This window comes from Paroedura picta, chromosome 12 (genome assembly GCF_049243985.1).
Source record: "Paroedura picta isolate Pp20150507F chromosome 12, Ppicta_v3.0, whole genome shotgun sequence".
Lineage (NCBI taxonomy): Eukaryota > Metazoa > Chordata > Lepidosauria > Squamata > Gekkonidae > Paroedura > Paroedura picta.
The window spans coordinates 27,576,190-27,597,809 of NC_135380.1; the positions used below are offsets into that span (position 1 = coordinate 27,576,190).

The window sequence follows — 21,620 nt, forward strand, 5'->3', positions numbered from 1 at the left end:
ATACCTCAAGTCTTTCTTCAAATTTTATGTCCTATGGTTTTGGGGGTTGGGAACTGAGTAGTTTAAGCAGCCGTCAAGCTGGACAGACTTCTTGGGTGCCTAAAATTACGGGGATGTGACTCATAAACAGCATCACATATTTCATACGTTTTAGGAGACACCTGAACTTTCTGAAGTGTTCATCTAAAATACAAAAGCAGAGGTCCCAGCAGCACAATATGTATCCTGTGAGGTGACCACCGGGGCCAAGACTAGAGATTGGCTGCACCTGCAGAATCCGTGTTCCTACCTAAGTAATGTGTGAAACTTGCTCAAGCAATCGGGACACGGTGACTTTTCCTGTACCTGAACGAACTTGGGAGTCCGGCGGCACTTTTAAGATCAATGACGTTTAATTCTGGGTACAACAAACTTGTACCCAGTTCAGTGGCCCCCTTTAAGGTCACCAAAGATTTATTCGAGGCGTGAGCTTCCGTGTGCATGCACACTTCCCCAGACTTGCACACAACCTGCATGCACACGAAGGCTCACGCCATGAATAAACCTTTGGTGGTCTTAAAGGTGCCATTGGACTCATATTTTGCTGTGCTACTTCAGACCACCACGGCTACCCACTTGGAGAATTCTGGGTCCAAGCTTTCGTGTGCATGCACGCCTCCTCAGGTACCTGTACGCGTCCTGTGCCATAACGTGGTTTAAATGCCGTTGCCAGCAGCTACAGCTCAGCCTCCCGCTCCCTGAAAGGCCGCCATTTCCGCGTGGCCTGCGGCGGCCGAACTCAGAGGGCGGAGCAGGCGAACAGCAGCCTTCGTCGAAGCTGCTCCGGAAGGAGACGAGCGGGTTCGGCTACGCCTGCGCACTGGACTCCGGGCAACTGTCTCGAGTGGCGTGTTTTGCGTTCGGACATGGGTGGGGTGCGGGGCTTGTGCACGATGCTTGGCAAGAGACTGTCCATCGAAGGCAATATCGGTAAGGGCTGGGGAGAGGCTCAGCGCTTCTTGCCCCGGTTCCCTGGGAAATGCAAAATGCATGGAGAGGATTGGCTGGCTGCGCTGGGGAGAGTGGGAGCGTTGCCGGTTTGAAGGGACCTTCAGCCAGTCCCTCTCCGGGTGCCCTGCGGTTATTCCGATTAATTCCTTTAGGCAATCAAAAGCCCCTTTAAGCACGTCATATCTGGAAGATGCACAGATTGGGGTGTGGGTGTCACTGGGGGAGAGAAGAATTTCTGATGATACATCAATAATACGGTGTAGTTACTTCTTGTGTATACCAAACGACTTACATGATTTCAGTGGTTCTTGCGTCAAGTTTATATGGCTATCCCCATATGAGAAAACAGTGGCTTACTGAGGTGAGATTTGACACTGGAGCTTGCCTTGCTGCACCTCTTAACTATCCTTTTGCTTATCTTCTGTTGGCTGTTGGCATTTCTTTCTAAAGAAGAGCTACAGGATGTGCATGTTTCTTTGTTTTATAGCTGTAGGGAAGTCCACGTTTGTAAGGCTGCTTAAAAAGGCATTTCCAGAATGGCACATGACTGCGGAACCCGTCTCCAAATGGCAAAAGGTTCAAGCTGCTCAGTCCAAACAGGTGAGCATCAAGGAGCAAAACTTCCAGAACTTGTGAACATTCTGGTTCAGTATTTTTGCATTCCATTGGTTGGTGTTAGTAGCACAGATGTCTTCTTTCTTGTTGATAATCTAATCCTGAGCATCCGAAAAGCTTGCTACTGTGCCAGAACAATGGTTCCGGTAAAAGTGACCAACGCAATTCGGAATCTTAAGCTCTTTTCTATTTAATCAATAGAGCAGTTATCCTCAAAGAGCTGAGGGCCACCTGGTTCACAAGACCAGTGCTGGAGTAATATGTTCAGTGTTAACTCTTGTGACAGAACTGCCAGTAGTTGTCAAGCTAGTTGTATTTGGGCTGGCATGACTGTCAGCTGACTTGCAAGATATTGTCAGCAGACTGCCTGCCACTTGACCATGGTCAAATATTGTCATATATGGTGATATCTTGACGTACTACTATGCAGATATCATCATATTAATCTGGAGAAGCTTGTTCATAAATGTATGTATTTGTAATTCCCTATCAGGAATCTTCTCAGAGTTTTGGAAACTTGCTTCAAATGGTCTATCAGGAGCCTTTTCGATGGTCCTATACGTTCCAGACTTACTCATGTTTGAGTCGGCTGAAAGCGCAGCTGCAGCCTCTGCCAGTAAACCCCCTGAAGACCCAGGAATGTGTGCAGATTTTTGAGAGATCTGTGTACAGTGACAGGTATGGTACCAGAACTCTGTTCCTTATTCCCGTTAGCTGCAGTGCAGCACATGTTTTTAATCGAATTCACCCTTTTTCAGCCCGTTGACCATGGAAGAGCCCCTGAAATAATTATTTAGGTTTCGAGGATCCCTGGAAGTGACGTCAGCTGGCCACGCCTCCCTGCCATGCCTTCGGAAGTGACATCACCCCCTGCATTAACAGGCAGGCTCAAGAATAACTGAGTGAGGAAAGAGACAGAAGATGGTTTAAGGCAGGAGTAGGCATGCCGGCACATAAACTATGAAATAACTCACATTTGGGAGGGGGAACAATGGAAGTGGTTGATTCCTTAGCTTGTGGCTGCATCCATTAAGGTAGAAGAAAGTCACAGTTGGGAATCCCTGATCTAATTAACTATAAACTATTAGCTTTATATAAACCATGCTGTCAACCTAGAGAAAGAAAACTCTGTACAAGTGGAGAACCATCTTATTCCATTATTGGAGTGGATGGTTCTGCCTTTTGACAAATATAGTCGTTTCTGTTGGCTGGTCTTTTAGATTCAGTCATTTTCCTGAAAGAGCTGCAGCCTATATTTTCTTATATTGTCCTGACAATGGTCATACGATAACGATAACGATAACATTTATTGTATGTAGCCAAAGGCCATTACAAAACACAATTAAAACAATATGGCACAAATATAAACAAATAAAACAATATTTCTCCAATATTGTGTACCTAAAAATGTAAACATGGACTACTAAGTTACAATAAAAGAGATAAAATGGTGTATCAAGGTGGAGGCTCCTGTAAAAATGCATTAGCTCGAATCTTCCTGGCAGCCAGAGCAAAAAGTGCCACCCTATAAGAGATATAGGGGTCGACATCTGATAACAGATAGGTGACTTTGTTAAAATCAGAAATAGGGTGAGAGTTTGGTAATAGCTTGGCAAGGAATTTGCCCCTGGGTTCGGAGTACAGGGGACAAGCCAAGACATAGTGGGGCAGGTCCTCCACAGATGGATTTCCACATATGCACAGGCGTTGGGCTGTGGGTATTCGGAGATATCGCCCAGAGAGCATGGCTGATGGCATCATTTCAAACCGCAAAGATGTTAGGGCCATTCTAAGATTACGTGTCATTATATTTACTAAATATGATGCTCTGGAATGGTCTTTTTTAATTGTTTTGTACCATGGGGCTGCTTGTGATAGCTGTATTGAAGAGTGGTCGATCAGAGAGTCAGCTTTGTTATTGTCCTGACAATGGTCATACAGAAGTTAATTCCCACATTCTTGCTGCAAATATAAGCTTCATGTTATTCCTAGGAACAATGCCCTGATTCATGATCGAGTGGGATGTCATATTCCATCATGTATCTGATAATGTTCCAATTCCCGCGCCCCCCAAAGTGCCCTGTTAATCAGCAGTTTCAAAATAAATAAGATCTGTGATTAATGCTTCACAATGCCAGGAACCCACATGAGTCAGTTTATATGGGTGCTTCAAACAGAGGGAGGCAAGCATCAAATAATATACTTTTTAAAGAAAGACTCTTGTTCACATTGTTTATGAATTTCCTTGACACATTAATTCTTCCTTGTCTGACAAAACAAGGGAAACAATGCTATTCTTCCCTTGTTCTTTAATTTTGTTTTTCTACACTCATCCTTTCAAACTTTACAATACTGTAAACAGTTCCAGTTCACACTTACTGTGTATCGATATATCATTATGTAGCAATAAATGGATTGGATTTCTCAAGTGTTAAATCAAAGGGAGACATTGGCCCATTATGCACGGGGGGGAATAGCGCACATTCGGGGTGGAATGGCGGTGACTAAAATCACTGATAACGCATGGTGCCGGCTGCAGACGGCTGCAGATTCGGTGCATGCCGCCGAAAAAGCTGCGTTAGTGAAATGTGGAAGAAAGCGCAGCTTCCAGGTGACCGGGGCGCAACCCAAAGCGGTGCCGGGGTCGCCGCATGCATAATCGGTTACTCTTGGTTTTGCCGCCATTGCGTCTAGTCCCGTGAATAAGCGGTTTGCTTCGCTTCTTCCCCCTCTGCATTTTCCATGTGACCCAAAATCACCGTTTCGGCGGCCGTGCATAATGGGCCATTGGCATTACAATGTGTTAACAGTTTGTTAAATATAACTATCATAAGCAACCTAATCAGTGAGAATACAAAGATTATATGAATATTAAAGATGAACGTTTCAAGTAAAAAAATACTACATAGCTGCTTGCATTGTTCTCTTTGCATATTAATACCCCACCGTAATGTGCAGAGAGCAGTAAACAAATTTTTAATGTCATAATTCATTATTTTAATTACATGCAATTTAGCATCAAGGCAAATAAGGCTAATGAACCCGTAGCAAGCAAATGTTTGCTAAAGGGCCTTTCCCAAGATCTGCATATAAACCCAGCTAGCGGGCAGTTTCTGAATTTCCTTCCCCCATAATAACTCGTCCCACCTGTTTTATGTGAACCGCCCTGAACCTCAGGGGAGGGTGGTATGTAAATATAAATAAATAAGTAAAAAAATAAGCTGCTGTACAGTGCACTCTCAGTAATGCCAGGCAGTGGAGAGAATCAGGAGGCATGGCTTGCATCCTAGACGCTGCCACTGAATCTTCTGATACCATGGGGGTTCTTCAGTACGCATTGAAAAGCATTCCTTCAGATAAAAAGTTTCAAAATTGCCACCTTAGTTTTCACTGTGTAGGGCAGGACTTAAGAGGGGGGAAATTACCTGCACAAAGCTATACTGTACTGAAGCAGCACCTTTCCCCCTCTCCTCTCTTGTATATTTTTTTGAGGGGGAACTGTTGAAGATGGGAAGAGAAAAGGGCGGGTTTATAACAAAAGATGTGAATTACATTTTTCATCGTGTGAGTGGAGATGGCTCTTGGGTCTGAAAATATGTTTGAAAGTTCCTTCTTAAGTAACACAGGAAAGAAGGTGTGTGTGTGGGGTGGGGCTGAATTTTACATTGTACAGATTAGAGAAATTTGGTACTAAGAATGTAAATGCCGTTTGATTACTAATCTCTTTGTTCTGCCAAAGGCCCATTATGCACGGAGTGGAGGATCCACATTCGGGGTGGAATGGCGGCAGCTAAAATCACCAATTATGCACACTGCAGGTGGCAACCGGACGCACAGTCAACGTATTCCGCCAAAAAAGCCGCGTTAGCAAGATGCGGAAGAAAGTGGAGCTTCCCGGGACCAGGGCGCAACCAGAAGTGGCTCCAGAGTAGCCGCATGCATAATCGGATACTCTGGGTTTTGCTGCCATTGTGTTCCGTCCTGTGCGTAAGCGGTTTGCTTCGCTTCTTCCTCGTCCGCATTCTCCATGCCGCCGTTTCAGCGGCCATGCATAATAGGCCATAGTGGCAAGATATTATTTTGGGGACACTGAAATGGATTGTCTGTCTCTTCTCCCCACCCACCCTAGATATGTATTTGCAAAGAATTTGTATGAGATTGGCCATTTAGCAGAGATTGAGTGGATAATTTACCAAGACTGGCACACCTTCCTCCTTCAAGCCTTTGGGAATCAAGTTGCGCTTCAAGGCTTCCTTTATCTCCAGGCGCCTCCTGAGGTAACCATGAAAAAGCACCCCAAGACTTGTCCCCATGTATATTGCCTGCATTTGAGGGTAACTCTTTTTCTTGAGGGAGGTAATAAAAGTAATACAATACTCTGTGTTTGGGGAACGTCAAAAGGGAACCCCTTTCTTTTGACATTCCCCGATACCTGCGAGCCGGTGACCTATGAATATTATTAAATATACAGCATAAGTGTAGGAACTATTTTCCACATTATCAGGTGTGACTGTTAGGAATACTATTATAACAGGACACAACCACTGAGGAAAGGAACTTGAAAATGGCAAAATATCTAGAAAACATTTTGGGTTGGTCTTTTTGTATAAAAATAAATCTTAAGGCTACTTCAGACATTCTTTATCCCATTCTCTATGTATCTCCGATATCCTGGTTCACAGTTGCATAGAGGGTAAGGAAACAAGAATACACTGAAAGTCCCTATTCTGTTTCTGTGGCAAAAGGCTGGACTATTGTGCAGCACTGAGCTGCCTGGGCTGAGCTGAAAATATTAGAGGCAATCTATCCCCTCCTCTCTCTGCCACACGGCGGGCTTGCCTATTGCGCATCATTTCCCAAATGGTCTAATTTGACTGGCACTGGAGATGCTAATCTGTCTGGATCAGGCTTTGGGGCCTCTTGGCTGAGATGTTAGGCTTTGCTGAGAGGTCATGTTTTGGGACCAGCAAGGTCATGTTTCATCTGTATCACTGACAGGTTTATCTAGTTTGTGACCACTTAGTTTAGGCATGTTGAACCAGCCTTGTCCTTTCCCCTGCCACTTCAAATACAATTCCCCAACTGTGTTCTACAAGAAACATATTATATGAAGGTTCTGGTTAACTCGCTTCATCCATGTACAAAACAGCCTGCCAGCTGCATGGTTTGTTCTGGCTTTGTCTCTATCTGATCACCTCTTCCAAGGAATTGATAACATTATGATGTGTCTGCATCAACTGTAAGCTTGTCATTCAGTTACTTTCCCCCAGGGTTGAAGACCGTTTGATTTAGGAGTGCATTTGACTAATTTGGCAATCCTAATTGAGATTTTAAATTGTGGTCTCTTAAGTGTTTTGTTTTTTTTAAAAAATTGAACTGGACATTGTATCTCAGGAAGCATGTTTGCTCACAAAAGCTCATACCTTGAATAGAACTTGGTTGGTCTTGAAGGGGCCACTGGACTCTGAATTTGTTCTGCTGCTTTAGACCAACAGGGCTACCCACTTGAATCTGTTTTACAATAATTGTTGCTTTATTTACACTGTAAGCTGCCTTCAGTTCTGCAGGATATAAAGGCAGCTAATAAATGTCTTGGGTTAAATAAAATTATGTTTATTTTTAGCTTCCCAAGTGAAATGTCCCTCTGTTCTTGGTGAGGACTGCAGACTTTAAGGCACCACAGGGCTGGTCATCATGCGCTCCTTTTTCTCTTCTCAGGTATGTCTGGAGAGGCTGCGCCAAAGAGCGAGGCCTGAAGAGAAAGAGATCCAGCTGTGCTATCTAGAGCAGCTTCACTCTCAGCATGAAAACTGGCTCGAGACAAGAAGCACAGAGTGAGTAGCAGATTGAGCGCACCAACTGCTCCGCTTGTACAAAAAGGCATATATATGCCTTATCCTCATCGACTATTGCACTTTTTGTGGGCCTAAGTTGCAGCTTTGTGCTTCCACTCTGCCCGCTCTGGGTCACATATGGCCTTTCCAGTCATGAAGTTTCACAACACACACGGGCAGAGTTTTCTGCAAAGTGACAGTCACTGAAACTGCTATCATTTGTCAGCATCTGCTGGTACACCTGCTATGCAAAACTGAATCTTAGACAGGCTGCAAAAATGCGATATTTGCAGATAGCATTGGCTTTGAGAAGCTTGCTTCTGTTCCATGCAAATGCCTCTCTGCTCCCTCCTTTGCCAACATCCAGAAATCAGGAAACCACCATGATCTAGTAATTAGTGTCAGGTTATGAATGGAGTGGGGGGAGACCTGGATTCAAATATCTGGCCAGATCACTGGGTGACCTTGGGCTTCTGGCACGCTTTCTCAGCCTCTCCTGCTACACAGTGTTGCTGCAAGAGGACATACATGTAGGAACCACGAATATTGCTCAGACTAGAAGTATACAGGTGGATCTCTTTTTAAATTGTTTAACTTCATTCATAGCCCACCTTCCTTGCTGCGACTTGAGACAGAATTTAAAAGCAATTTGTCCAGACTGCCAAGATCTCCAATAAACAATGCATCAGGAGGCAAACAACATCAACAAAACCCAAACTGTCTAAGGCATGACAATGCCAAAATGTAGAAAAGTAGGTTGCAAAGTGTGCCATAAGTGTGCAATAAAAGACAGGCAATACATGCAGCAGGCTTCACAATAGGCTGCAATCCATTTCCCTAATAAAAACACCCTCATGATATGTTCCATGGTACTACGTTTCTAATCTCTTTGTAAAAATGCCCTCCTGAACCTTGTGTACATTCTGCAAAATTATGCAAGTGAGGGGGATGCTTTTTGACCTCCCCAGGCAGACTGTACCACAAGATGGGAGCTACCTCAGAGAATGTTATTCATCAGCCACTGTTGGTGCACTCTGAATGATTTCAGCATTGAGTCATCCTACCTGCACTTGTTTGTTGGAGCTGGCCATTGTCTGCTCTCATTTCCTATGCTTCAGGGTTTTTCCAACTGCTGGGGATTGTATGGGTGATAGGAAGAGACCAATGAAGGTGCTATTGGCAGGAAGGTGCTATTGGTCATGGGATGGTGACAGGAGGGCAAGGTGGAGGAAGAAGTGCTGAATTGCGGCAGCTGCACATTTTTGACCTTCAGCAGAAAAAGTCTGTGTTGCAGTGAGGATTATCATCTTTTTAAAAACTGAATGCTGAGGTTCATAGTCATCCCTGTCATATGCTGGATTCTAAGTGAATTTTAAATGCACACATAACTTTAGTGTCTGTGCTGATATGGAAACTTGGGTTGAGAATAGCAATTTGTCCGAGTCCCCCATACTAGAAGAATTAAGTCCCTCCAGGTATCTTCTGTCAGTCTTCATGGCACTTCAAAGCAAGAGAAGACTCTGGAGGATCATCAAATTCAACCCACCTTCTTGGGGTCCCATCCTGCCCCTGTGGGATAGCACTGTGGGTTTATTTCATTGTTGAGTATGTCATACATATTGCTGAAATTTCATATCCAGTTTGCTTCTATTGGATGCTCAAGATTTTAATTTGTTGTCATCTCAGGATCCATTTTGAAAATCTAAGAAACGCCCCTGTCTTAATTCTTGATGTTGGCAAGGATTTTGAGAATGACACAAATGAGCAGAGGAGACTTGTGAGACAGGTAAGTTCATTTCAATTTCTGCTACAGAAGTCTGCCTGTTCTTGAGTCCAGCAAGTTTTCAACTTGCCTGACTTTTATTCCGTGGTACAAATATGGTATGAGCTATCTGAACTCAAATCGCTGAATTCCTTTCCCTTTTTCACAGGTGGGGACTTTTGTAAAGAATCTCTCTTCTGAAGCCTTGCCTTCTGCTTCTGCCGCCATTTCCTAGCTCTGGTTTTTGTTCTATGAGCCCTGAGCTGCCACCCATCAAGAGGCCAAGAGAAAACCTTTCTGAACCCTAGAGGGTCAAAACCAGCTGGATACCAACAGGTCAGTTATACTCCCAAGATGCTTGGAATTAAGACATTACTGACAAAACCTTCGTGCACAAAAATTTGCTCAAAGGAACAGGTCATTTTTAAAAATAATATTTTTTTTAAAAAAGGAAAAACAGAAAAGCTAATAGAAATAGAATATACAGAGATAAAAGATAAGAAAAACATAAAGAAGAGGCTTCTAATTTTCTCCACAACAAATATAGGTAAAATTGCAAACTTACCATTATAATTACAAACAAAAAAGGCTCTCCTCTCTCCCCACACTTAATATACAAAACCACAAATCATAAGTTCATTTCCCCCCATTAAATCAAAAAGTCTGTTCACAGGACCAGTTCCATTGGAATGTGTGGAGATACATTTTGTGATGGTCAGAGGGAGGCAGGGTGCATTTCTGTGTGGATCCACCCAGTCCTCCATTCTGACTTGGGTTGGTGGCATATGGGTCTGTTTCATGAACTTCACTTTTCTGTAACTTCTGTTTTTACCTTCCATGGCATTCCCATCTTGCTGTGTCCTACCCCTGAAGATGCCAGCCACAGTTCCTGGCAAAACCTCAGAGATGAAAACTTCTGCTTGTTTGTTTGCCTCTTTAGTTACCCTTTATATCTTTATTTATTTTTGGATTTTTGGACCACCACTTTCGGCCCGGCTGGCTCGTGGCAGTTTACATAAAATATAATATAATATATATATATATATATATATATAAAAATATATATAACCCCCCAACATAATCAATGGTGGCAAAATCAACATTCTAGATCCCCTTGTAGATCCTCAACTCACCTGTTCACAGTCGTTATTATTCCAGCAGATGATCCTCACGATGTTTGGCCTAATCTTTGCATTTCAAAGACTTCTGTAGTAGGGCTCAGTATACTTAGCAACTCAGTAATATGATAAAGTGACTTCTATTGCTCTTCTTGCCATAAGCAAAGCATTTTGTTACTCGATTTGCACTTAAAGGGCTTGTAAGGGTCCATCTAGGAATTTACTTAGAGCTGGGGGGAAAAAGTTAAATAAAGCAAGGTTACTGGACCCTACATGTTGGAGAGGTAACAAGCAGCTGAACAGAAACTCAAGAAGAACACCTGTAGATGGTTCTTGTTCAGCCTCTCACCATGCTACCCTAAGCAGTGTTGCACCTTTCTAATCTCATTTACTTCAATAGACTTAGAAGGGTGTAATGTAAGCTATATGCTCCTCTAGGCTATTGGTGATACTAGTATCTACTGCTGCAGCAGGGGGGGTTGCCCAAAAGTACCACTGTTGACCCTCCTGGTTGAGAGGAAGACCTGCTTTTGTAGACCATTTCAAACACTGTCTTGTAATATGCAAACTGACTTTTTAAAAGGATTGGTACATTATAAATCCTTTGTAGATACTGGCTTTCTTCTAAGATATTATATGTTGTATTTAAATTAATAAAATTAATCTTTGGAAAAAAACTTGTATATGAAATATTGGTAGGGTTAAAAAGCATAATTCATTGTGGGAACCAAATTTCTGGGGGGGGGGAGGCTCTGCTGCTGCAAGAGCTCCCGCCTTTACATTTATGGCATAAGTGGTTATGTTGCAGGAACTCTAGCTAATTGACTGGTTCATTGCTTGTAATATCCAGTAAGCACAGGCTGACAAGGGCTCATGGGAATTGTAGTCCATGGACATCTGGAGAGCCACCATTTGCCCACCCATGGCTTAGGCAATGACAGCGTTGATGATATTGCTATAGTTACTATGAGCTATGTAAAAGTAATCATAACAAATACTTTAAAATATGCTGTCTTTTAGCAATGCAATCTACTTGAGAACAGATAATCAGATATTGCTTCAAATCCAGCCCCCTGCCAGTGCACACACTCATTGTCATTTGTAACATGTGAGCTATTGAGATCAACCTTTCATTTCTAACTCATTGGGAGGCTTTGTTGTCTCACATTGGTCATATCACTGAAACAATACCATACACTTCTCTTAGTATTTAAGAGGATAACTGACCTTCTTTGCTATTTTTAGTTGTATAGTTTATGTTTTGCAAGCTACCTCGAGTGGGTCTCTGGAAAGGTGGTTTGTACATTCTCTTAATAATCCTATTGTGATGTTGGCTGTCATGTTCATCTAGCACCACCTGTGATGTGCAAGTCTGCCTGACATTCTGCACATCAGGGCCTGAAACATCTTTCTTCCCAGCACTGCCCTCACTTTTTACATTTAATATCAACCCTGGTGAAGAATTCTACAAAGCTCTACATCAGTGATGTCCAATGGTGTGGGATCCGTGTGTGATTCTGAGGTCTCTTGCATCTTTTCTGAGCACCATTTCCCAAGTGGCACCTGCCCCCTATGTTCAGATAAGTGGGCAAAGCCCTTGCATGGTGGCCTTGTGATTGACTGTTGGTTCCCAATTTGAATCTGCTGGTGCTGAAGGAACAGCTAAGCTGCAAGCCTACCTGTGAAGGACGCCTTATGCCAGAGATGAAAGTAAATTTGGTTGTTTTGGATGTCAGTAATTGCAAATGTGGTCCTTTGTGACCCCAATGGCTTACACATGTTTGTGTGTGTGTTTGGTTGGCTTCAATAAAAGGCATGACGTCGCCTTTAGGTTTGGAATCTTTCTTGGAACCAACAAGACTATCTTTGGTTTATCCACTATAACCTCTATTTTCCCCTCTGAAGTGCTGATTTCAGCCTACCTCTTTCCTTCCCATTGCTTCTTTCCAATATTTGTAAAATATTTACATCCTGCCACTTCCCCTATACAAGGAGGCTCAAAACATGCTCACCTGCAACATGTTTATCCTGGCGGACTTCCATTTTGTTATCATCTTGTTAACTAAAATTGACTTTTTTGCTTATTCTCTAAACTGGGGTTCTTCAGTTGATGTGTTGGGACCCATAGATGGGATATGGAGCCCCAATTGCCGGTTTGCAAGCATTTATGCAGCCTTTGTTTTTTTTCTGGGAAGGACCTGCTTCTGTTTTACATGCACAAACAAGGTGCCTCCTGTTCTCCTTCCATGCATCTATAGAGGCACAACAAGCTCTAGGGAGATAAGGTTGCTTGCTGGTGAAGCATGTACCACTGCAGCTCTGGTCCTTGGCCTGTTCCTCACAAACTATCTGGTCTGTATCTTGCATTCCCTGCTTAAGGTTCTCTTGTTGTGCTGAATGTGGACCTGGTCTTGATTCCCATGGGCTCATACCTTTGACATCATTCTCTCTGCCATATTACTCTGACATGTGCTTGCAGCTCAGTAGATCTTGTACTCAGTGGTTCTTGGGTCTGGAAAGGAAGAAGCACACAGCACTCAATTATTTGTAATCCCTTCCAGTTTAGATTCAGGTGGGTAGCCGCGTGGGTCTGAAGCAGCAGAACTAAGTTGAATCCAGTGACACAATTAAGACTTATAAGGTTTTATTCAAGATATGAGCTTTGATGTGCAAGCACACTTCTCCCAATGTTGTCATAGATGATGGTGGTAATCCACCGGAGCCTTATAACGTTTGGAGGACAAGTCCAACATGTTATTGTCGCCTGAAAAAAATCAGTGAATGAAAAGTGACTAGTTAAAGCAAACCATAGCTAATGGCAGCTTGGCTTAAAATATTTTCTCTTTTAAAAGAAGGCCCAACGAGGTCAGTAGAAAGCATACCTTGCTGTCAAGTATATTTGGGTTTAAGGCTTTAGTTGTACGGTAGGTGGCACTTTAGTTCAGAGTCGCTTTCCTGAAATTAGATACCTTGCCCGAGGCAGAGGTTGAAAGAATGTAGTGCCTGACCCAGAGCAATATCAGGGAGGCATTCATTACTTTGACTTCTTGGGTGGAAGATCAGGCTATAGGCCATTAATATCTTTGTGATTTAGGGTGGTGAGCTGGAAAAATGTGTGGTTCAGGGAGAACTGATGTTCCAGCGAAGCAAAGCAAGCAGCCCTTTGATTCTGAGGTTTAACAAGTGTGCATGGGGTGTGTGGGCCAGTGGTAGAGAGCCCTAGTCAATCTCAGCTTTCTAGGAAAGCTCAGATCAAGACATTTTGGTGCTCAAGGCAGAAAAATCCAACAGTGCAATCCAAGACGGAGTCATCTCTAAGTCGATTTATGTCAGTGGGCTTACAGGAACATAACTGTTTAGGACTGAATTGTAAATGGACAGCTCCTAGCTTTACTAAACAGCACAGAGATCTATCAAAGGAAGAAACGATCAAACTACAATTACTTCTGGAGGGCTCGATCCAGTCCTTAATTTCTAACATGATGCATACTGAGGCTTGTCAGGCCTTCAGACTGTCAGAACCCCAAGGTGAAGTTTTTATTTCAAGTCTGTCATTCTGACACAGACCTGGGAGCTCTTTTGTCCAGATGTTGGGGGAAGGGGGGAGTGGTTCTGGGCCTTGGAAATAGCCTTCTGTGTAAGCCCAAAAGCTGTTCTGTTGACTGGGGCAAAAAGTCCTTTAAGCAGTTCTGTGGAAGTTGCAAATTCCAGGAAATGTTTTCCTTTGCCTGAAATCTTGGTGCCCTGCTAGGCAGAGGGGATCATTGTTGTTTAAGTACCCCAGGCTAGCCTGGCCTCATGTGGATCTTATAAGCTAAGTAGGGTTGGCCTTGGTTAGTATGTAGATAGGTAGCCACCAAGGAACTCCAAAGTTACTACACAGAGGCAGACAATGACAAACAATTTCTGTAAGTCTTCTGCCTTGAGAAACCCCATGAGAGCTCACCATAAGTTGGCTGCAACTAGGCAGCAAATAAATAAAATAGACTCACTATCAGGCAGCTTCATTTTGCATTGCCTGGCAAAAAGAGAAGCTGGCATGGATAAACCTGTTTATATCTAAGCCAGTCATCTGTCTGTCTTCTTCTAGTCAAGCAATGGGTTGATTTCAAAAGTGTGGTACGTTACTCTGCCTTGGAAGGTGGGGGCCAAACACTGCAAACGCATCCCGGATAAGTCTGGTTATCCTAGCAAGTACATTGTGTCACTCTAGCCTGGGCCCCACAATAGAAGCTTTAAATGCTGCCCAATGCATAGACACTTTAGATCATTATGTAGTAATAATAAAGAACAGATGGCTCCCTTGGTTAACTGTACAGGTGTTGTTACAGGGGGATGACAGCTGGCAATCAGCCATTCTGTGGGATGACTTGGAAGATGCGTTGAAAAATCAAATGCAGCATGTGTGGTGGTTGTATTGTGCTAGAATATGGCCGATCACAAGGGACTTTCCCTACTGATGGAACGATAGCCTACTTCTGCCTCCCACCACGGCAGATGTGATTGTGCTTTTTGCCTGCTGTAGACATGATTGCTTTTATGCTGGGGGTGGGTGGGTGGATATGAGTTGTGTAATTTTTTTCTGAGTATGAGCAATTTAGGAGTGGCTTTTGGCACCAAGAAAACAGCAAAGGAGGAAATGGATACCATTTCCCTCTTTTTCCCATGTCATTTACTTCCTTGATAAAGTAATCCCATGGGCTGTATATGCAAACGGAGAAAATGGTCATTGAAAATAAATATGAAAGGAGCCATGGGTAGATCTCAACAAATTGAGATCTGCAGACTTTGTTCATTGTCATCACAAGGACATTTGTACAGTATTTTTATAATTTTGAATCTGACTTGGTAACAGGGTTACAAAAGAGTCGGGAAACAACAGAACATGGCCAATTCCACAAGGAGGATCTTTGGCTGCCATGAAGATGGATTAAGTTCTTGCCTATCATTATGACTGTAATATCTGCAGTACAATAAATTGTCGCAGCATTAGATTTTGTTTATCACTGGATGTCTCCAGTCTATACTGGACAAAAGGAAATAGGGGATGTGACAAAAATTGTGAACCTGACCGCACTGAGACACTGGGAACTCTGCTGGTATCCAGCATAGAGAATGAGGTGACTTGGGTAACTTTCCTTAATTCAGCTTATGGAAATGTATTTTAATGTATGGATTCATTTACTCTTTTTCTAGATCATGTAATACAACTGAACTATCTTTTTTAAAGCTTGATCATTTTACGGATTCTACATTTGATAATAAAAACACATATTCTAAGAAATTTGATGTAGAATTGGATTCTCTGCATTTTTCTATTTTTGCTCATCTTATCCATTTGGTGCCTCTTAATAATTGTGAAACAACCTTAGGGGACAAACAGTATGGCCTCTTCAGGGCCAAACAGGGCGCAGCCAGCTGCCGTGATGCTCACAGAGAAGATCCTTTCAAAGCCTGTTCTTATGAATGGGCTTTGAAGCCAGTGTCTATTATAATTATTCCTCAGATTTTATTACACCAGCATGCAACGTTATCACCCTATACCCTGTTCAGCCTGGTATCACTGGAAGTTTGGTTGCTACCTGTGACAATGAGTTCCCTATTCATTCGAACAGTCAATTCAGTTTTTATGGCAGGTGTATGGTCTTAATGAGTGGAAGTGGGTGGTAGAAAAGGAACATCCATTCAGACTTTTTGGTTGCCAGGCTGCATTTTTCCGTATCTCTGCAACAAACAGAGCCATCAAGCTGCAGATAAGTTATAGTGACCCTGGAGAGTTAAGTCAAGGGGAGGATAGTAGTGGTTTGTCATCACCTGCCTCTGTGTAGCGGCTGTGAACCTCCCTGGTGGACCCCCATCCAAGTACTCCCTGGGCATCTTCTGAGAGCTGGCAGGATTGTGCTAGTCTGGGCCATCCAAGTTAGAAATGTGCTACAGAGTTGACTATTTTTGCTAGTTTCAGAAGGCAATTTTCTTGATCTACATAGATTCCAGTCCTGTAGTCATACATGACAAATGGAATGTTGACTCCGGAAAGTTTATACCCAGAAATGCTTGTCGGCCTCTAATGAGCTAATGAACTCAAATCTAATTATTTCTGCTAGGAATTCACAGCTGGTCGACAGTAGCATTACACCGTTATGACGTTATAGTGCTGTAAGCGTCTAGCAATTTACGGTTCCGGAAAACCAACCCCCAACAGCTAGCAAAAGGTGAGGGGGGGGGGGAGAGGACGACTGCAGCCGCATGAATACCCAGGGACGGAGACTTGACGCCGTGTTGCAAAGAGCCTTTTACCGGAACACTCAGCGTTGACTGACTCCCCGCTCGCACTCCGTCCCACCACCTCACCCTCCTGCACGTGTGAACGGAGCCCCGGAAGCGCCCCTATGTCGCGCCAGTCGCCCGCTCACAGGTCCCCACGCGCCGCAAGCCATTCTCACGGCCTCGCCACGGGAGCGGCCGCTTGGCTCGCGCCTCCCCACCCCACCCGAGCGCGTGGAGGCCCGGACCGCGCCCCAGGCCCTCGTGCGCGCTCGCCAGCCCCCGCCCCGTCGGCGAGTGGGAGGGCGCCGGAGCCGGCTGGCTGGGGCTGCAGGCGGAACCTCCAGAACAAAGAGGCGGCGGCCAGAGCAGCGCGCTCCTCAGGGCCCTGCCGCCGCCCGCTGACTCCCCAACTCGCCTCGCCTCGCCTTTCTTCTCGGCCTCTCCTCCGCCCACCCAGCCCACAGCCTCGCCGCGCGCGCTCGGGACGCCTCTCCCGCGGCCCCTGCCCGGCAGCCAGCCGTCAAGGGCTCTTTGTGTCTTGGGGCGGGGGCGCTGAGCTGGGGAAGTTCGGGGGGAGGCGCGAGCGCGTGTCTGCAAAGTGGTCCGGGGCGCTCCGAGCAGCGACGCCCGATGCTTGGGCTGGGAGCGGCGAGGGACTCGTCTCCTGCGCGAGAGTCGCGCTGCAAAGTTTGCCGCCGGGGTGGGGAGAGGCCGCCGGGCTCGTGGGCGAGTCGCGCGCTGCTCGGCGAGGTCTGACGGGCTGCGGCTGGAGGAGCCCGCGCCGGGTCCTGCTGGCCAGGCTGCCCTTCCTGGTGCGGCCCCTGGTCCGGAGAGGAGACGCGCGCTGACCCGCCTGCTCCACACTCGCCCTGCCCGGAGTTGGTTTTGTACCCGGGATGGTTGCTTCTGGAGGCGACCTCTCGGGCCTCGGTTGTCCCCTCGACCCAGCGGGCTGAGAGGGCGGCGCCCTGAGAGGAGGGCAAATACTAGCAGGGGAAGCCCGATGAAATTCAGCAAAAAGAGCGTGAGGGAGAAGTGGCGTGGCTTTGAAATCTCAGAGCAAGCTGGACGCTTGAAGTGACCAAAAGTTTTTTTAAAGCTGTTTATCATTCCCCTTTCCTTCTAAAGAGGCTGCAAAGCCTCACGTTGAATCTGACAGTGCAAGATTTAAAGACCTCTATGTGCTTTGCCAAGGCGGAGTCATGGAAAAGATCCCGTTTTTGACACCGCTGAAGGACTCCTGCCACTGCCCTGACTACAGTGAACTGTTGAGCAAGTCCAATGGTGACTTCCCCACAGGGCTGCGGATTGACGGGGGTGGCAATGAGTCCGACGCTTCCAACCAGCCCCGGAAGAAACGGAAGCCCTGCGGGCTCTGTGTCCCATGCCTGAGGAAGGACAATTGTGGGACTTGCACCCATTGTGTGAACCGAAGGACCAGCCACCAGGTCTGCAAGATGAGAAAGTGTGAGGTCTTGAAGAAGAAGAAGTCTCGGGGCCTGAGCCAGGTAAATGTTCCTCTGTTCTGAATGTAAGATGCTCCTGTGAAGAGATAAGTGTTTGTTTACACCCAACGGTTGCTATTGCAGGACTATATAGCATCTGTCGACTCGCTTAATCGGAGAGTTGCATCCAGGATCCTGTGCTGTGTCTGAGAGGATTCTTTGACACTGCTCTTAGTTTGCGCACAGCCTGAGAACTGAGTTCTCTGCTTTCTCTTTGACTGTGGTGAAAGATGTGAGGAACATAGCAGAAGAAAATGCTGACCAGCCAGAGTTCCTTAGGAATTTCCACAACACCCCCAAGTGTCAACTTCAGAGTTTAAAGAGCAAACAAAGCTGTTCACAGGAGAATGGAGCTTGAGAGATTCTCCTTTCTGCCATTGCCTGTGGCCCTGTGGGTGTGCCTCTCAGATTGTGCTCTGCCTCATCAGTCTTTATAACAAAATGTTGTTATCTAATCAGATGTGCAGGTTGCTCATGCAATAGGAGTGCCAAAAGGGCAGCTGTTGAAGAAAAGTTTGGCTGTGTGTCTTACTGCCATAGTAATCAATGCAGATATCTAGAAACCGCTTTTAGGAGGGGTGCTGAAGTACACAAGTTTATGTGCTTTGAAAGATTCCTAGGATAAGGCAGGCATTGATCTGCAATGGTATGTTCTTGCTGCAGAGTTTTTCATCCATATGAACTGGTGTGGGAGTGTGCTTGATACAACTGTACCTACATCGGGTGTGGGTTGTATCCATTGCAGCCATATGTCAGGTGCTCTGGTCATACATGCTCATACCCAGTATCTCCTTGCTTAATGACTCAGTCCTGAGCTGTGAGTCATCAAATGATTTGTTCGCTTCCAGGACGCTGCAGCTATAGACTTCAGGTGGGGGCTTGCATGAAGGGGAAATAAATCACTGTGTGGAGAGGGCTGTCTCAGCAGGGGTTAATGTAGGCATAGTCAAACTGCGGCCCTCCAGATATCCATGGACTATAATTCCCATGAGCCCCTGCCAGTGTTTGCTGGCAGGGGCTCATGGGAATTATAGTCCATGGGCATCTGGAGGGCTGCAGTTTGACTACCCCTGGGTTAACGTAAGTGGGCACAGGCCAGTACAGTGTATTGGTAAGGAAGCGGCCAAAATGGTCTCACTGATCATACTTTGAGCCCCCTAGAGAAAAATGCCATTAAAAAAAATCAGCCCTACTCCCCGCCCAATGATGTGTTTGTTAAAGTGAAGTCTTCTGATACTTTTTTTCTCCATGGGTCATGAAGGTTTGCTGTGAAGGAGAATTTAGATGCATGATCTTGTATCTTTATTCAGGACTGCATTTGAAAGGGCTGAACGGTGTGTTTTTACTGAACAGATTACCCCTGAATGTGTGGATGTGCCACTGAGAAACTTTGTTTGAGGTGATCCAAGAAGATATGCAAGTTACTTTTAGCACGGGTTGACTTATGATGGTGAATTCTCACACATCATCATTTGATGCTTCAGTCATGGCATGATGAACATGCTCTTGTGAATTAACCACCAGAGTCATGCCTGCCAAAGTTTTCTCAACAGGCAGAATGGATAATTATGAGCACAACCCCTGCCATTGGTGTTGAAAGGATTTTGTAGAGTAGTCTGTGTCCTGTGGATTGTGTGTGATTGACTTGCACATCCCCCATGATGCTTGGGGGAAAGGCTGCAATGAAAAGGGCTGGAATCCAGGCAACCAGCAAGCGTACACTGAAGGGATCACCTCTCTTTATACAGTACATTTACCAGCATAGCAGCTGATGCTGCTCAGACAACTGCCTCCTTGCCAGTAAGAAAGGTCAGAAGTATTCCGTCCACGTGGACTGATGTTTTGTTGTGGTTAACAGCCAGACAGGCAGTGTCTGGCCCTCTGGGAGGTGTGCCACGTGCATGACATAACAAGAACCAGTATGGGTAAGAAAGACTTTGAGACTTTCTTTCATTAGTACTGGAGCAACTGCAGGAAAAGCCATAACCACATGGCTGATAAACTTCATGTTTAAAGGGATCTCCAAAAAGGACAAGCTCATATCTCTGAGCTAGACCAGGTAGCCCTACTAATTGCATATGCCTTTTTCTAGTAGCCAGTTTTTTGTGCTACTGGGAAATGTACTGTCCTCCCTCAAGGGGTGGCTATTGATTGCATTTCATTAAAACAGTGGTTCTCCACCTTCTTAATGCCACAGCCCTTTAATGCAGTCCCTCATGTTGTGGTGACCCCCAACCATAAAATCATGCAAGTGTTCTTTCACAGAAATTAAACCGAAACTGACCAATGGCATGAAGATCCATTCTTCATAACTGTATATAAATTGTTTTTCCCACCCGGGGTTTCTCAGTTTAGTTCTGCCTCTTGTCCCACCATGCCGAACTCGCTGTTTTCCGCTGCTCCAGACAGACAAACACTTTATTTCCATCTACCCCACAAGGCTGTTGTTTGGATGGCACCCCCCCCCTGGCCAAGCTGGTTGCCCTGCTGCAACCCCTCTGAAAGGGTTGTTTGACCCCCAAAGGGGTCCCAACTAGGGTTGCACGTGGTGGCGTCCAAATCGGCCATTCCAGGCCAGCGCCGCACCATGGGGAGGAGTGAAAGTGCGAGTGTCAGGGGGTGTGTGTGCGCCAAGTTATGCACTGGTGCCTGCACCTCCCCTCCTCCCCCCCCCGCGGCACAGCGCTGGCAGCGTAGGCCTGGAACGTCCAATTCGGATGCTGCCGCGCACAACCCTAGTCTCGATCCCCAGGTTGCATTAAAAGGTAGTGCAAGATCTGAGGAAATGGATTGTCAATTCTTCTAGGAGCTGGCAATTAAGTAGAAGGAAGTCACTTGGTGGATGTGCCAGAGGCCGATGGACATATGTATGGGAGTGGACACATTGGACAACTTGCCTTTTAGCTCTATCTGGAAGATACATTCTTTGCTCTTTTCCAGGGAAAGAAAAATGTACTGTGGTTATAGTGCCTGGACAGAGAGGTGGCAGATGAGGGTTAGTCCAGGCGATCAGCACGCTGGCTGGATTCTTTTGCCATTGTTGCAGTCATGAATGCATTCTCAGCCTTCTTTTAAGGTGCAGAGGTTCTGTAAAGAGGCTTTGAGTGACTTCTCAGTGAAAGCTCTCCATAGCATGATCTTAAGATTTAATATACTTGAAACATATATACTGTAGGGTGGTAGATTGCGAGTGTTGCCCCTTTTGAAAAACTGAGGATGGTGTTTACATTCCTTTAGCATATGCAGGAAGCTGGTAGGCAGACGGGGAGTTATTCACATGGTGGCAGTGTGCGCCACAGTGCATTCGCTAAAGCTAAGGAAATCTTCCTTTGAAAGTGGAGTTAGTTTGATTGTGCGGAAGGTTCCTTGGCTTTGCAGCAATCATGCTTCACTTATAGTTTGTTTGGGTCCTTTGCCCTGCAAGTCACCTGTGGCGGTTTCCATTCTTCCTTTGGGGCAACATTTCACAGAATTCTGAAAGGTTCGACCACCCCTTTATTTTAAAAATCTGCATTAGAATTAGTCATGC

The 21,620-nt window shown here is 45.2% G+C and overlaps 2 protein-coding genes across 7 annotated transcripts in view; both read left to right on the plus strand.

Annotated features, from left to right (window-relative positions):
* The first annotated feature begins 750 nt into the window (after window positions 1-750).
* Window positions 751-15,583, plus strand: DGUOK (deoxyguanosine kinase). Of its 5 annotated transcripts, none has more exons than XR_013225810.1 (8): window positions 812-969; window positions 1,478-1,590; window positions 2,099-2,283; window positions 5,735-5,882; window positions 7,324-7,439; window positions 9,126-9,225; window positions 9,371-9,537; window positions 15,175-15,583. XR_013225810.1 is itself a non-coding variant. In XM_077305478.1 (7 exons), the coding sequence occupies exons 1-7, from the start codon at window positions 906-908 to the stop codon at window positions 9,434-9,436; spliced, it is 792 nt and encodes a 263-aa protein (XP_077161593.1). In that variant the 5' UTR covers window positions 751-905; the 3' UTR covers window positions 9,437-12,149. The 5 variants fall into 5 exon arrangements, 2 of the variants coding, with proteins under 2 accessions (XP_077161593.1, XP_077161592.1); XR_013225809.1 differs by lacking the exon at window positions 15,175-15,583 and adding an exon at window positions 10,075-12,149; XR_013225811.1 differs by lacking the exon at window positions 15,175-15,583 and adding an exon at window positions 11,739-12,149.
* Window positions 15,584-16,936: 1,353 nt separating this feature from the next.
* The window catches only part of TET3 (tet methylcytosine dioxygenase 3), a 93,479-nt gene continuing 88,795 nt past the window's right edge, over window positions 16,937-21,620 (plus strand). For both annotated transcript variants that reach the window (XM_077305467.1, XM_077305468.1), the window contains exon 1: window positions 16,937-18,094. In XM_077305467.1, the coding sequence (XP_077161582.1) occupies window positions 17,789-18,094 (306 nt within the window). In that variant the 5' untranslated portion in view covers window positions 16,937-17,788. The remainder of the gene's footprint in view (window positions 18,095-21,620) is intronic.

Excerpts from the sequence above, each read along its gene's own strand:
- DGUOK (XM_077305478.1), top strand. The coding sequence starts at position 906 with ATGGGTGGGGTGCGGGGCTTGTGCACGATGCTTGGCAAGAGACTGTCC. Across the intron at positions 2,284-5,734 it reads AGATCTGTGTACAGTGACAG|ATATGTATTTGCAAAGAATT; the intron begins GTATGGTACCAG and ends CACCCACCCTAG. Across the intron at positions 7,440-9,125 it reads CTCGAGACAAGAAGCACAGA|GATCCATTTTGAAAATCTAA; the intron begins GTGAGTAGCAGA and ends TTGTCATCTCAG.